The sequence below is a fragment of the Dendrobates tinctorius genome, unplaced genomic scaffold, assembly GCF_039654945.1.
Source record: "Dendrobates tinctorius isolate UK_male_01 unplaced genomic scaffold, ASM3965494v1 ptg000204l, whole genome shotgun sequence".
In the NCBI taxonomy this organism is placed as follows: domain Eukaryota; kingdom Metazoa; phylum Chordata; class Amphibia; order Anura; family Dendrobatidae; genus Dendrobates; species Dendrobates tinctorius.
Genome location: NW_027361871.1, coordinates 664,588 through 681,222, shown reverse-complemented (window position 1 = coordinate 681,222; position 16,635 = coordinate 664,588). Strand labels below are relative to the sequence as shown.

General features: G+C 43.2%; 1 protein-coding gene across 3 annotated transcripts in view; it reads left to right on the top strand.

The window, feature by feature from the left end:
* The window catches only part of LOC141057368 (ORM1-like protein 1), a 122,275-nt gene that overhangs the window by 43,431 nt on the left and 62,209 nt on the right, over positions 1–16,635 (top strand). For 2 of the 3 annotated variants that reach the window (XM_073553960.1, XM_073553961.1), the window contains exon 4: positions 919–5,830. In XM_073553960.1, the coding sequence (XP_073410061.1) occupies positions 919–1,054 (136 nt within the window). In that variant the 3' untranslated portion in view covers positions 1,055–5,830. Of the gene's footprint in view, positions 1–918; positions 5,831–11,617; positions 11,754–16,635 lie in introns of those variants that run through there. The other variant, XR_012222034.1, reaches the window with a different exon arrangement.

The following is a 16,635-nucleotide window of genomic DNA, read 5'->3' as shown; positions in this document are numbered from 1 at the left end:
TGAAGAGTCATGCATACAGCAGGGGGAGGACTGAGGAGCCATGCATACAGCAGGGGGAGGACTGAGGAGCCGTGCATACAGCAGGGGGAGGACTGAGGAGCCGTGCATACAGCAGGGGGAGGACTGAGGAGCCGTGCATACAGCAGGGGGAGGACTGAGGAGCCGTGCATACAGCAGGGGGAGGACTGAGGAGCCGTGCATACAGGAGGGGGAGGACTGAGGAGCCGTGCATACAGCAGGGGGAGGACTGAGGAGCCGTGCATACAGCAGGGGGAGGACTGAGGAGCCGTGCATACAGCAGGGGGAGGACTGAGGAGCCGTGCATACAGCAGGGGGAGGACTGAGGAGCCGTGCATACAGCAGGGGGAGGACTGAGGAGCCGTGCATACAGCAGGGGGAGGACTGAGGAGCCGTGCATACAGCAGGGGGAGGACTGAGGAGCCGTGCATACAGCAGGGGGAGGACTGAGGAGCCATGCATACAGAAGGGGGGGATGGAAGAGCCATGCATACAGCAGGGGGAGTAACACATTCCAGGAAAGGGATGAGGGGACAATGCATACCCGGCTTATACTCGAGTCAATGAGCTTGCCCAGCTTTCTGTGGCAAAATTAGGTGCCTCGGCTTGTACTCGGGTCGGCTTATACTTGAGTATATACAGTATATTTTGTTGTACAGCAATAGTACGGCAGCTTTTCCCTAGGACTCCTGAAACTGAATGCTACTTATCAGTATGTTCCTCCACTCATTTGGTAACATTTTAGTGACTGTATCCAGAGCAGTTCTCTTTACATTGATGCCCATATAGTCTGTGACGTTTGGCCCCCAGTTACTATTAATTTAATCTAGTATCTAAGCTATTCATGGAGACGTTTTCCTGATAAATTTCTGTTTTTTTATTTCCTCTTTCTTACTGTAGGTACTTCTTAACGAGTTTCTATACAAAGTATGATCCTACACATTTCTTCATCAATACCGCATCCCTTCTCAGTGTCCTGATTCCCAAGTTACCGCAGCTGCATGGAGTCAGGATCTTCGGCATCAATAAATACTGAACAGGAACCCGGCACAATCTGTCATTTTGAGCGCACAAATCCTCGGCTGTGGCTCTTTCTGGTGAAAGAAAGAATAGCCAGCGAAGCCATTTTTACAATTTATACAGTAAAATTCTGACTCTCTTCTTGTGGTAAAGAAGGAGCGTCTCCCAGAATCCTGTGAGAGCCGGCGGGCTGCTGTAAAGATTAACCTTTACATGCTGGGCTGGCCCAGCTATGACCCGAAGTTTGGAAATGAACAAACAAGACTGACAAGAAAGGTGGATAGTAATCGCACCATGAGAATGGATGATTATACTACAAACGCCATTGGTTAAGAGCAAACCATGCGCCATATGTTAGTAAATGAACAAGTATCGTGATCCATTTTGTGACCGGCAGCAGCATTCACTAGGTGACATAATAGTCGGCAGCATGCTGTGTTGGTAATGATATGCACTAGTTGGGGTTTTGTTTGTTTTTTATTTTATTGTTCCTTTGTTTTTCCTGGTGGCTGAACATACTTTCAGTTATCATGTATCCTCTGTAGTCATCTGCTGGCATACATAATCATTCTAGGACATTCTGCAGTTTTCGGAGTATTCGATTATGTGCTACTATAATTTAATTTAATGTAAGTTTGCTTGCTAATCTTTCTGCGTTTGTGAACCACCTATACAGTGCATTGAATAGTTTTATAATAAGTGTCATTATTTCAATAGTATCTTGTTATATGAAGAATGTGGAAGTGCAGTGTTATTTTATTTTTTTAGATTGTGATTACTGGCTTTGAATCAAAAATGTTAATAGCCAGTGATCCACAAGATGTGATCATTAGGATGAAATGCAATCGGTACGAAACTAGTCTGATTCATGATGCATTTGTAAAAATAACCTGATCAAGAGTAGCAATAAGTAATATTTTCCAATCTTTGTCAGGCAAAAAAAAAAGCGTTACTTGAATTTTTCATGTAATACATCAGCTCCTAGGCGTACTGCATGAAAAATGCCTTGGGATTGCATCAGTTATTTACTAGTATGTCATGAGAGAAACAACTCCTGACAGTCACAAATTAGGCAGATTGAAAGAATAGCTGACATTTTTTTTGCCAACTGGAATGAAGTGTGCGAGTGTGTGTGTTATACATGATATACATATTCTATGTATATGCAAGTACACACAGTGCCTTGCAAAGGTATTCGGCCCCCTGGAACTTTTGAACCTTTTCCCACATATCATGCTTCAAACGTAAAGATACCAAATGTAAATTTTTGGTGAAGAATCAACAACAAGTAGGACACAATTGTGAAGTTGAATGAAGTTTATTGGTGATTTTAAATTTTTGTGAAAATTCAAAAACTGAAAAGTGGGGCGTGCAATATTATTTGGCCCCTTTAACTTAATACTCTGTTGCGCCACCTTTTGCTGCGATTACAGCTGCAAGTCCCTTGTGGTATATCTCTACCAGTTTTGTACATTGAGAGACTGAAATTCTTGCCCATTCTTCCATGGCAAACAGCTCGAGCTCAGTGAGGTTTGATGGAGATCGTTTGTGAACAGCAGTTTTCAGCTCTTTCCACAGATTCTCGATTGGATTCAGGTCTGGACTTTGACTTGGTCATTCTAACACTTGGATACATTTATTTGTGAACCATTCCATTGTAGATTTTGCTTTATGTTTGGGATCATTGTCTTGTTGGAAGACAAATCTCCGTCCCAGTCTCAGGTCTTTTACAGACTCCAACAGGTTTTCTTCAAGAATGGTCCTATATTTGGCTCCATCCATCTTCCCATCAATTTTAACCATCTTCCCTGTCCCTGCTGAAGAAAAGCAGGCCCAAACCATGATGCTGCCACCACCATGTTTGACAGTGGGGATGGTGTGTTCAGGGTAATGAGCTGTGTTGCCTTGATGCATGATATGTGGGAAAAGGGTGAAAAGTTTCAGGGGCCAAATACTTTCACAAGGCACTGTATGTGTGTGTATATAATATATATACATACGCTGTCTTCACATTCACACGTGTGTGTGTGTGTGTGTGTGTGTGTGTGTGTGTGTGTGTGTGTAAAATATATCCCTAAAAAAGAGGCTTTTCTTTATGGCTAAACAAAAATATTTATTAATGTCAAAAACATTAAAAGGTACATATGCATAAATATATTTACATGTAAAAGATAATACAATACAAGGCAGTACATATAAGGAAAACAGGGTTGGGTATACCTGGAAAATGGTATAATAAATTACTGATATACTTACTTACATATTGCCTAACAAAAAAGATAAAACTGGTACACAAGCATCAATCCACACATTAATACAACCTGAAAATATATGTACATAATACTCATTAACATGTATATAAATGTAGTATAAGAGGTATAGTACTGATAATAAAGGAAGCTGTCAATATACCTCTTCATCGCTGTAGGAGGTAATATATCCCTATTCATAATTTCTTAAACCTCTTTCTGACATGGGGTGTAATAGTACACCGATGTCAGAATCCCTCCTTTTGATGTGGGCTCCGGCGGTGAGCCCATATCTTTTGCGGCACATGTCAGCTGTTTTGAACAGCTGACATGTGCCTCTAACAGCCGCGGGTGGAATCGTGATCAACCTGCTGCTGTTAACCCGTTAAATGCCGCTGTCAAACTCTGACAGCGGCATTTAACTAGCACTTTCAGCAAGCACATCAGAAATCCCACTCATTGGTGATCGCAGGTCACCGATGGGTTGGCATGACAACCAGAGATCTCCAGCGGTGGTTGGCTCTCATAGCAAGTGAGCAATTCTGCTACATACATGTGATCTGATGATCCCCTGTGTGTAGCAGAGCCGATTGGACAAGTGCAGCTTCTAGTTTCCCATGGTGACTATTGCAGCCTGCAAAAAGATAAAAATAAGTTTTAAAAAATATTAAAAAAATATAGAAGTTCAAATCACTCCCCTTTCACCCCATTCAAAATAAAACAATAAAAGGAAAATCAAACATACACATTTTTGGTACCGCCACATTCATAATCGCACGATATATCATTATAAAAATAGAATTAACCCGATCACTAAACGATGTAACAAGAAAAAGTCAAAACACTGAGATTTCATCTCCCGAGATCTTGGTGCCAAGATCTCCATCTGCTCATGCGGCGCCCCCGGCAGCCATTTTCCCGGAGTCCACCGCATAGGAAACCATGGAACTGCGGGGGGCTCTGGCCTTTCACAAAATGCTGGCAGAACCCCCCCCAAGCAGCACCGGACACCTGCAGCGGCGCGCCACACATCCGAACACCCCCTCATCCCAGCCTGCGGCAACGCTCCACTCTTTCCTGCTCCAGCCGCGACCCTGGGACACTGCTCCACCACGGCGGTAAGGTATATCTGCATTATAAGATGCACCCCCATTCCCCCCCCAATAATACCGTAACATATTTATAGGAAATGCCATCAAACCAACAGTTTTATTGCATATACACGGTTTTAGTTAACACAAGGTCTTTATAAAACATGACCAAGTTATTTGTCCTTCATTATACTGTTTAGACCTGGCAATTACATTGTTGTAACTTGCATTTCGCAGTCAATTAAAGTTTTAGGTAGATTTACTTCGGGACACTCGCATTAGCACAATAAAAATTAAAAGTATGCTCGTAATTTGGTCACTTAGAATAAAAATAGTTTAACTGTACTCATCCTTTTAAAGCTTATGTAGACATTTCTTGTAACCTTATGGTAGGGTAGGTTGTTTTTGAATTGTGCCTGCGCATTGCTGCAGTTTATGACCAGCTGTAGCAATAGAAATGCCTCATAAGATGAAAAGTTTTTCAGCTGCTGCCACTTTTTAATTTTTTGGTTTGGTCTATTTTTGTTTTTAAAGATCTGGTGGGTTTAAAATCAAAATGTTGATGTCACCTTACAGTTTACCTTGAAGGTTGGGTATATTTAGGGTGGTTAGATTACCTGCTGTAAACATCTGAAACTCTTCCCACCGTGATGCACAATGTCTGCACAACTTTTAAACCAAATAATGTAGTCACTGAGCATCATGTTGGGCAAAGTGTCATACTCCTGCAGCAAGCCACTGAGTCTGCAATCGCCCTTAAAGAAGGTTAATTGGCGAAGAGGATCATCTGTGTCGCTAAGGCTAGTTTTACACTAGCGTTCTTGGGCGCAGGGCCGCCGCTAAGCCCTGGCCGCGCCCCCTCCGGTCAGTTCCTCCTCTGATCGCATGAGGCTGCATGCGATCAGCGTATCCTATATTTAGCGTTGGATACGCTGATCATGCACTGGTCTGATTTTGCTGGCGCTGCGCCCTTATCAGAGCACAAAAATGCAACACAGCGCGCTTTTGTGCGCTGGGCGCAGCGCCAGCAAAATCAGACCAGCGCACGATCAGCGTATCCAACGCTAAATATAGGATACGCTGATCGCATGCAGCCTCATGCGATCAGAGGAGGAACTGACCCGAGGGAGGCGTGGCCGGGGGCAGTGCTTAGCAGCGGCCCTGCGCTGCGCCCAAGAGCGCTAGTGTGAAACTAGCCTAAGGCATTGTTGATCTCCTTTTATTCTTCTGGACCTGTTTTGTTTACGAATAAAGCTTTTATTTTTTTTAGAATTACAGAGAAACATTTAACACATCCTTTTCTAGAATGAAGTTGTTTGAAAACTCTGTATTTGCACATATTGTAGACATAATCATGTTTTAATTATTACTGTTGTAAGCAGATAAAGTTTTATATATATAGTCATTCTCTCCGTTGCTTTTCAGTTTACCAAATAAAATATTCATCTTGAAGCCTAATGTTCTGTTTTCTTACAATCTGTAGTATTTTAGTTGCATTGATTATTTTGAAAACTTGACAACTTATCATTTGTAGTCTAAAGGGCATGTCACACTAAGAGATATCGCTAGCAATATCGCTATAACTAGTGACGTTATAGCGATATTGCTAGCGATATCTCTGTGTCTGATACTTACCAGCGACCGGCTCCCCTGCTGGTTATCGCTGATCGCGCGAGAACGTTCAGGACTGTTTCTCGTCGTCAGCTTCCTGTGGCGCTTCCTGCTGTGAAGACGAGCGACGCGTGGAGCCGGGCGGGAGGACGCAGGATCGCCTAGTGTGACAGGTAAGTAGCGATCCCCGTCCCCAGCGATGTCGCTAGTGAGATCTGCCTATGTGGCAGCTCACTAGCGACCACTTAGCGATGTACCAGCGATCCTGACCGCGTCATATCGCTGGTCGGGATCGCTGGTACATCGCTAAGTGTGACAGTACCTTAAGGCTGAGGTCACACTTTCAACTACAATGTGAGAAACTCGCATCAATACCCGATTCTGCTGCCAGGCACTCGGGACCAGAGCGCTCAGCTGCATAGAAAGACATGCAGCCGCACACTCCGGTCCTGAGTGCCGGCAGCAGTGCCAGGTATTGATGCAGGAGACTCCTCGCATTGCAGTTGCAAGTGTGACCCTGACCTAAAGCTCCATTCACACGTCAGATTATTTTATTGGTGTCACACTGTCCATTAACATGCCTATATGTTTTTATTAATTTTTGCAGACCAGTGGTTTGCATGAATTGTAAAAGGAATACATGTCCTGCTTTGGTCAGATTTGTGGATGAAAGTTACCCCTTCAAGTGAATAGGTCCGCAAAAAAAAATCCAGCACACTCTATTTTTCTCTGAGGCTACTTTCACACTTGAGTTTTTTTCTGCGCGTTTATTGCGCACACAAACACATTAAAAAAACGCATCATGCATTTGTGTGCGTTTTTTGCGGGTTTTGGTGCGTCGTTTAAAAACGCATGCTTTTTTTGCACATACGTGCGCATTACAATGCGCATGTCAGTGCACCCATAGACTATAATGGGTGTTTGGCTGTAAAAAAAAACGCATTGCGTGCGCATGCGTTTTTGGGGGGTAAGGCTAGTTTCACACTTGCTTTTTTTTGCAGCGCGTTTTTCCCGCAAAAAAACGCATTGAAAAAACGCATACATAAGCATACAACTGCTGCGTTTTTTTCAAGCATTTTTATGAGCATGCATGAAAAAAACGCAGCGTTTTTATGCGTTTGTATGCGTTTTTAGCGCGTTTTTACCGCGTTTGCGTTTTTTTCCAACATTTTTAGGTGGCCCCTCACACTACCCAAACCATGACTTTACTAACCCTGACCCTAACCCTAACCCTAACCCTGACCCTAACCCTTAACCAAATCATACTTAACCCTAACCCAAACCCTAAACCCTAACTAACCCTAACCCTGACCCTAACCCTGACCCTAACCCTAACCCTGACCCTAACCCTTAACAAAACCATACTTAACCCTAACCCTGACCCTAACCCTAACCCTAACCCTGACCCTAATCCTTAACAAAACCATACTTAACCCTAATCCTGACCCTAACCCTGACCCTAATCCTTAACAAAACCATACTTAACCCTAACCCTGACCCTAACCCTGACCCTAACCCTAACCCTGACCCTAACCCTAACCCTGACCCTAACCCTTAACAAAACCATAATTAACCCTAATCCTGACCCTAACCCTGACCCTAATCCTTAACAAAACCATACTTAACCCTAACCCTGACCCTAACCCTGACCCTAACCCTGACCCTAACCCTAACCCTGACCCTAACCCTTAACAAAACCATACTTAACCCTAATCCTGACCCTAACCCTGACCCTAACCCTTAACCAAACCATACTAAACCCTAACCCTGACCCAAAACCCAACCCTAACCCTAAACCCCCTTAACTAACCCTAACTCTAACTCAAACCCCTAAATTCCATGGTTAAAAAAAAAAAACGCATATGCAAAAAAAACGCTTACATGAGCATGCCAGTGCGCACATATGCGCATCCATAGGCTATAATGGCCCTTTTTAGCGCAAAACGTGCGCATATGTGCGCATGCGCTTTTTTGCAGGGCCAAAAAATGCAACATGATGCGTCTGGAAAATCCAATCGCACACCCCAAAAAAACGCAGCGCATGAAAATCGCATACATGCGCTTACAAGCGCGCAAGTATGCGCACCCATGTTAAAGATAGGGGAAAAAACGCATGCGCAGGTTAGCGTTTTTTTCCAGCGCTAAAAACCGCAAATGTGAAACCAGCCTTAGGCTGGTTTCACATTTGTGTTTTTTTTCGCGGTAATTTAGCGCTAAATAGCGCATGCGTTTTTTTTTTCCTATACTTTGCATGGGATGCGCTTATGTGCGCATACACATGCGTTTGTACGCGTTTTACCGCGCATGCGTTTTTTTGCGGTATGCGCTCGGGCGCACAAAATGCAACTTGTTGCATTTTTTGTGCGTCCGATTTGCCTCAAAAAAACGCATGCGCGCGCAATGCGTTTTTTTACAGCAAGACCCCCAATATAAGTCTATGGGTGCGCATATGTGCGCATTGGCATGCTTATGTATGCGTTTTTTTGCACATGCGTTTTTTTTTGTTAACCATGGAATTTAGGGGTTTGGGTTAGAGTTAGGGTTAGTTAAGGGGGTTTAGGGTTATTGTTAGGGTTATGGTCAGGGTTAGGGTTAAGTATGGTTTGGTTAAGGGTTAGGGTCAGGGTTAGGGTTAGGGTTAAGTATGGTTTGGTTAAGGGTCAGGGTTAGGGTTAAGTATGGTTTGGTTAAGGGTTAGGGTTAAGGTTAGTTAGGGTTTGGGTTAGGGTTAAGTATGGTTTGGTTAAGGGTTAGGGTTAAGGTTAGTTAGGGTTTGGGTTAGGGTTAAGTATGGTTTGGTTAAGGGCTAGGGTCAGGGTTAGGGTTAAGTATGGTTTGGTTAAGGGTTAGGGTCAGGGTTAGGGTTAGTAAAGTCATGGTTTGGGTTAGTGTGAGGGGCCACCTAATGTTGGAAAAAACGCAAACGCGGTAAAAACGCATACAAACGCATAAAAACGCTGCGTTTTTTTCATGCATGCTCATAAAAATGCTTGAAAAAAACGCAGCAGTTGTATGCTTTTGTATGCGTTTTTCAATGCGTTTTTTTGCGGGAAAAACGCGCTGCAAAAAAAAGCAAGTGTGAAACAGGCCTAAGTCGGACGCACAAAAAATGCAACAGGATGCATTTTGTGCGCCCGAGCGCACACTACAAAAAAAACGCATCCGCATACAAACGCATGTGTATGCGCACCCATGCGTTTTTTTGCTCTAAAAAACAGCGCAAAAAGACGCAAGTGTGAAACCAGCCTGACAGATTGGTAGAAAAGCTTAGAAAACCTACAATTGTTTTTCTTCACAAAAATAAATGACATGTATAGTAAAAATAAAAAAAAAACAGAAAAACTAGCGAAAATCAAATCCAATATATTGATGAAATTCTGTATTTTCTTGCATACGAAAAGAAAACTGATGTGAGAATACGCAACAAGTAGAGAAGTGAAACTGCACGCTAATTCAGCGTGAAGTGATTTGGCATATATTTTGTTACTGGGCAATATTTCAGTTAAAAAAAGATCTTGATTGGACATGTGAGAACAAGAAAAACGATGTTCAAGACCCAGGTTCTAAAGGAGAATATGCAGGACTTCTTCAACTAGCACTTGTCCATTTATTGAGTTACAGCCCATGAGTAAAGGCCCCGTCACACTAAGCGATCTCGCTAGGGAGATCGCTGATTTTGTGACACATCAGCGATCTCGCCAGCGAGATCGCTGTGTGTGACGGGGATCAGCGACCAGCCCCCCTGCCGGTTATCGCTGATCGTGCTCGAGCGGCCTGGGCCGTTTTTCAATCGCTGGTTTTCCGCTGCCCAGCGCGCATCGCTGCGTGTGACAGAGACCAGCGATCAGCGACGCAGTGTACGCCGGTTTCCAAGGTAAACAGCGGGTATCCAGGAGTCGTGCGGCTCCTGGATACCCGACGTTTACATTTGAAACCAGCGTCGCTGGGGCTGTCTAACGATGTCCCAGCGATCCCATCATGTCGGATCGTTGGTGGGATCGCTGGGACATCATTTATTGTGACGGGGCCTTAAGAAATTGCTTCAATGGGAGTCTATAAATGTCAAATTGTTAGGGGAAAAGCCAGAGTTACCATACTTGGAAGACATCCTTCCCAAATTCCAGTGTTTTAGCATAGGCATTAAACACAGAAGAAGCTTTTGAAAATGAGTTTTTGACAAGTGGTAGTCAAAAAATTACCCATTTGAGGAGCAGAAACAGGTTTCTTATTTGCTAAATGAAGACACTGTATCTTTTTCTCATTTAAATAGTCACTATGATCAAGTGTAAAATTTGGTATAAAGCTTCAGTAATTTTCACAGATCATGTTACAGCAGACACAAAAGAGAAACTATGGCATTTAAAATTATCACAGTAATATAAAAGACATGAACTAATAATAAAAAAGAGAAGAGCTCAAAAAGAATGAGAGGGTTGGAACCAGTTGTTCGTGTATATGTGTTTGCATTGTGAATTGCTGATTAACCAATGGACAGACTGGCACTTGAAAATTATGGATGAGCATATTGGTATCCATGACTCCTAGATTTTTAACTATTTAGCTTGATCACCATTCAAGATACTTGTAAGCTGTTCATTGGTCATAGCATTTTCTTTGTGGGCTAGGATTTGCGGAAATGGGGTGTTTCCAATTGTTGGCTATCATTTGATGTGCCATTAAAAAGAGAAATGTAAGAAGTCTTATCGTCCAAGTGAGTGTGGATGATTTGTGATATAATAAGGCTCTCCAGGCATCTCTAGTAAGGGAAGTGTGGAGTATAGTTTGGGCTAACTTGTATAGACAAGCCCATAAGTAAAATAACTGCATAGCAGGGATCATGGATTGGCAGCGACCATGTGTTCTACCCTTGTCAGGTCCACATACCAGCACATGGGAACTTGACATACAGATTCAATTGCATTGGAGCTTATGAAGCAGGAATAAATATTTGTCCCTGCATCATTTCATGATGCTCTGTCATGTACCTACGTAATTCATCCCCGTTTACCTGCATATCTGTGTATGGTGTGGTGGGAAATGCCGTTTAACACTCAATGCCGACTTTTATTCCCCATTGACTTGCATTAGGGGTCGGGTTTCGGACGAAACTCCGACTTTTTTTTGCCCTAGTTGGACCAGTTTCATCTGAAACAAATTTTGTTTCATGAATCCCGATCCGACCAAAGTCGCTCAACTTTAGTCATAATGATTGCCATGTCGAAGATGATGTCATAATAGGTTGCCAACGATGATGTCATAATAGGTTGTCACGGCGACGATGTCAGAATGTTTGCAACCTTTTATGCCATCATAGTTACCATGGCACGGGACTATGGGATGGATGATATGTATGATGGGTATATGGGCACGGGACTATGGGATGGAGGATGTGTGATGGGTATAAGGACACTAGACTATGGAATGGAGGATATGTAGGATGGGTATATGGGCATTTGACTTTATGGAATGGAGATATGTATGATGGGTATATGGGCACTGGACTATGGGATGGAGAATAATCATAATTTGTTACAACTAATCACAGTTAGTTATGCCCGGGCAATGCCGGGTTCTTCCGCTATTATGAAATATTCTGAAGATGATATTGAATGAATATTTTTCTCTTAGTACCTCAAGACACAAAGCTTGAAAATTAGAAAAATTGATGAACTTTATCAAAGCTACTTGCACATCACCATGAAAAGGAAGTCTCATCTGCATCGGATGGGAAGGCCCTATTGTGCCACTGAGATTGAATAGGAAGGTGAGGAGTCATTTTATTGCCTCACAATTCTTAAGGGAGTGGTGCATTAAAGGGCTCAATGGTGAAGGTCTGACCACTAGGGAGTCCATAATAGAGAATTAATAAGCGATGAGGAAAGATTAGAAATTTCCAGGAAGATCCATAGGGGGCATATTGGCAATAGAATGTAATGTCGAAATTGTGCTGTGGTATCTTCCTGATAGTAGCGTGAAATGTTGGTGAATAATAGGCCACCATCCCACTTATGTGATGTCAGGGTGTGGAGGGTGATATTAGGTCATCCAACCTTCTAGATAAAAAGTGAAAGACTTTTCAGGTGGCATAAAAAATATGCAGGGACCGAAATGAACATGGTATGAAAGGAGTAAAGGAGCTATGTGGATACTGTCAATTTTGACAGCGTTAATTTTGCCTAGCCAGGAAGTAGTCATTTGGAGATCAACTTGGGACATAAGGGTGGAAATGGAGTGTAGCGTAGGTGGGTAGTTAGCTATATAGAGATCCTGGTCTGAACAAGGAGTGATTAGGATATCCACTGACCTGATTTGAAGGAGGAGACGAACTGAGTTGAATATGTGATCTATCTGATAGAGGAATTTGAATTGAGATAAAAGAATATATATTTTGCTGTGAGGTGGAGAACTCTTCAACAGTTAGCAAGGTCAAAGGATAATATTAAGGAGAAAATCAATGAAAGGGCTCTGGAACAGAGGCTAAGCATAATGGAGCAGCTCTATCTAAAGCAGCATGTAAATCTAAGTTTGAACTCCCCTGCCCATAGCACGAACCCCTTCTCATGCAATTAAATGACCTTGAATAGATTGGGATAAAATTATCTTGGTACTGGTTAGGAGCATAGTATGAGACTGTCAGGAAAATATGAGTTATTTCCTGATAACCCAGGTACACATCCAGCTGAATTACTGCCCTTCCCCCCCATTGGTTTGTAAAGAGCAAGCTTCATCAGCGATTCCCCTTCGCAGCTGCAGCTCCTCCTCTCCCTGCTCCTGTGAAACTATCCACTCCCCCCTCCCTTCAGCAGCTGGTCACTTTTATTGCATCTGGCCAGTTAAATGCATTTTTTTCCAGCCAAGATTTCCTTTGTCTATTCCAGGTCGAATTTAATAGCACAATAATCATAGAGACAGGAAAAATATATTTCCAGGATCAATAGAATTAGGGCTACACATGGCAGCGTTTTGCAGCCATTGCGGCCATCAGTATTTGGGAAAACAGTTTCTGCTCCCCAGTAACATGCAGGCATGTCATAATTGCTGTCGAAACAATGGTCACGTCGCAGGGGAAAAGGTAATGCCCCTGTCATCACCCTGTGAGCTCTCAGTCAAAGATATGGAAAGATAGGAGTTTTAATAACTTTTCAAAAGGGGCGTACATCCACTAACACAGCCCACCAAGTGAGGACAGCAAGAGAGGAGTCCCTTGTTTTTAGGCAAATGCATAAAGCTGACACACTCAATTGGGGAGGTGTCAGATGCCAGGAGAGTCAGCTATGATGCTGTGCTTATGAGCCATTTTACTTGGGAAGGCCCTCCTCCCCTTTAAGGGCATGTCATATCTGTGACTGAGAGAGAGTGTCTTATTTTAATCCCTTTAATTTATAGCTGTCTGTACATACAGTATTTTGTCTCCTTTTGTATTTTTGTAAACACTTCCTATTTTTTCTGGCGTAAACTTATAAATTTACTAGTTTCATTCTTTTTGCTCTGTGATCGAACCGACTCGTACTCCACGCCAAATCACTCTACCTGAGGGTTGGTTCCTGACCCGATGTAGGCTTTAGTATCAAATGAGGAACGTGTCAGCATAGCTCTTGGTGGTATTGGGGAACCCTGGCAGTGACGGATCAGAGGTTTATGTTATGAACGGGTAGCCGAGGAGGAAATAAACAGCACAAGCTAAGTCTCAGAAAACCAAAGAGGTTGGTAACTATGCAGACTGCAGACCCCTGATCCTAACACACAACTAGCAGCAGTCGTGGAGCGTTCCTACGGTGGTCCTAGACTCCTCGTCACAACTGGAGAAACTAAATAAGCCTAAAGCAGGAAAAGGGGAAAACTAACTGCCCCAGAGCAGACCCCAAAATAGAGACAGCCCCCCACATGTATTGATGGTGAAAAAAGATGAAAACACAAGCAAAGGCAGGAAAATAGGCTGAGCAAACGATGGGGCCAGACTAGAAAGGACAGGAAAGGAAAGACACTGTCTGCAGTCTGCCAAAAAACCCTACAAAATGTCCAACACAACTGATAGCAAAATTAACCCTGAAGTCACTAGACTTCTCCCACTATATCAGCACTCTGAAATATTCTGAGACAGAGCAAAAAGAGGCCAATCTAATAAGGGACAAAAAAATGGCAATTTGGCAAATAAGAGTGGAAATTCAGCACAACCTATTCGGGCTGGCTGACCACACAAAAAACTGAAAAGACCAACAAGAGCAAGTGTGAACATTAGCAAAAAACAAACTTATCTTTAGAAGACTGGAACAGAGCTGAGCCCTAGACCTGAGAAACAGACTGAATCACCAGCAACAGGATAGGGCGTCTGCTGACTTATATCCACTCTGATACTCCAGAGATCCAATCACTATCTTCCTCCCCAGGTGGCAGATCACTACCACTCAAACCAACCTCACCACCTCCCGTCACCACCAGAGGGAGAATGGAAGGGGAACTCTCAACTGGTGGAGCAGAAAATTAGCTCATAACAGGTTTATGTGTGTACTCCATGCCTAGGACTGGTGATATACAAACTGCCCTCACTGCAGAGTGCCCAATAGCCAGTACGTGACAAGGCAACCTTTCCGGCGACAACTTATCCTAGTTGCAGTTACCTGACTGACCTAAGGATAAGGGGGCGCCAGAGAGCTGCAAGTTCCTAAGCAGAACTGAAAGTGGAACCAAAAGTTGTGGGGTGATGTATCTCATGACAAATTGATTATATTCCCGAAAGTAAATTTGTGACAATTCCCTGACAATTGGTGGCAGAGCGGTGGGATCATAGCGCATTAGCGATCGGGTTTGAGCAATCGTTCCTCTCACCAAAAAACTTGCACGGTTCTTGCGAGGACCCTGCACAAAAAGTTTTGAAGATTGAACTCAGTGTTTATTAGATTTTAGACAATACTGTGTGTGTAGCAGTTACCCCTCCTCTTGATTTTTCTGTCCTATCTTTTATTTGGCAATGATGACTACGAGGGGAGAGCTCTGGTATGCCAGCAGAAAAAGCACACTTTTGCTGGAATATGCATGTTCAGAGGCATTGACCCCCCCATGGCAAAAACAAAAGACCAAATGGTCACGGAACTAGTGCAACTTGAAGCAGATCAAGACTGTTCCCAGAGCTCAGCAGTTGCAGGGGTCAGCTGAAGTATGGACGATACTGATCCAGAGATCCACCTGGTGAATACCCGCCCTACTCTCATCCAGGGCAGCAGGGACCACTATCTGAGGTTGACGTCAAGTACCTGCTTCTCAGCACGTGATTTGGGGTTGCGCCTGCAAGGTTTAATCTATCTCCTCTCAGTCCAGCATTCAACCTCTGTTCTATGCTGCAGTGGGAGCATAAATCACACCCCGACACAGACCACGCACCCCGATTCATACACCCTACCACCACTCACCGAACACAACGGGCGATGAGTCCCGGAAGTACTACTACTATGTGCCAATCATCAGGAGCACACACTCTAAGGCTATGGATCCTTTAGGGCAACAAGGTTCAGACTTATTAAAGTTTTAAGCTTTAATATGAAAGGTGCAGTGCTTACAATAAAAAGGATATAAAAATGGAAATAAAAAGTGACATACAAATATGCAAAACAGCGATAAAATAAAAGGGAGAAAACTTACAGAAATATTGAACTTTGCAGTCTAATCCTCTGTCCCCGAGGGAGGGGGAATGTGAAATGGAGCACAACAGCTAGGCTGCCCCTCACTGTGAACACTTTTCTTTGTGTGTCGGCCTAATTTATAGATGTGACTCAGGTATCCAATTTCTAGACCAGCCTCTCATGTTAATATTCTAATTGTTGGTTTGTGACTGGACCATGACTATTTTCCCAATGAATACATTATTTTTTCCTCTGAAACTCTTGTGTAACCTTCCTCATAGATATAGTGTCATTCTCCAATTAGCATCTCTTCTTCAAAGACACTAAGAGGTATGAAATGTTACCACTGTGTGTAATGTATAATAATTAGATCTGTCTCTTTAAGCAAGCCAGACTTATGGGACTTGGAGGGTGGAGACAAGAGGGATGAGAAGGGAAGTTTCAGTTTCACTTCTGGTAGCATGGGAATGCAAGTGTTATGCTGTGTGCTGGAGGACGAAGAATAAAACATATCTAAAGTTTAATACCTTGAATTCTTCATAACGTGTGGATATTACAACTGGCGACGAGGATGGGATATAATCACCTACTGCTGTGAGTACGGACTCTATTTTACCGCTTCACACGCCAGCACCACTGAGAGACTCTATCATGGCTGACTACTTGCACACATTCCCACAGTTTGATATGACTGATGTCATTAATCTCTCCCATAACTGGAGAAAATGGCTAAACAGATTTGAGAATTTCCTAGAAGCCATGGACATAAAGGAGGAGAAAAGAAAGAGAGCTTTGCTCCTGCATTGTGCAGGCACAGGAGTCTATGACATATACAGTACGTTACCTGCAGCAGAAACAGACACATACAGCAACTGCACTAAAGCTCTCACTGGCTACTTCAACCCCAAACAGAATATCAGATATGAAAGATATAAATTCAGGATTGCCAAGCAGCTTCCAGAAGAGTCCATAGACACTTATGTCACACGGCTGAAAGAGTTAGCACATGGATGTGCCTTTACAGATGTA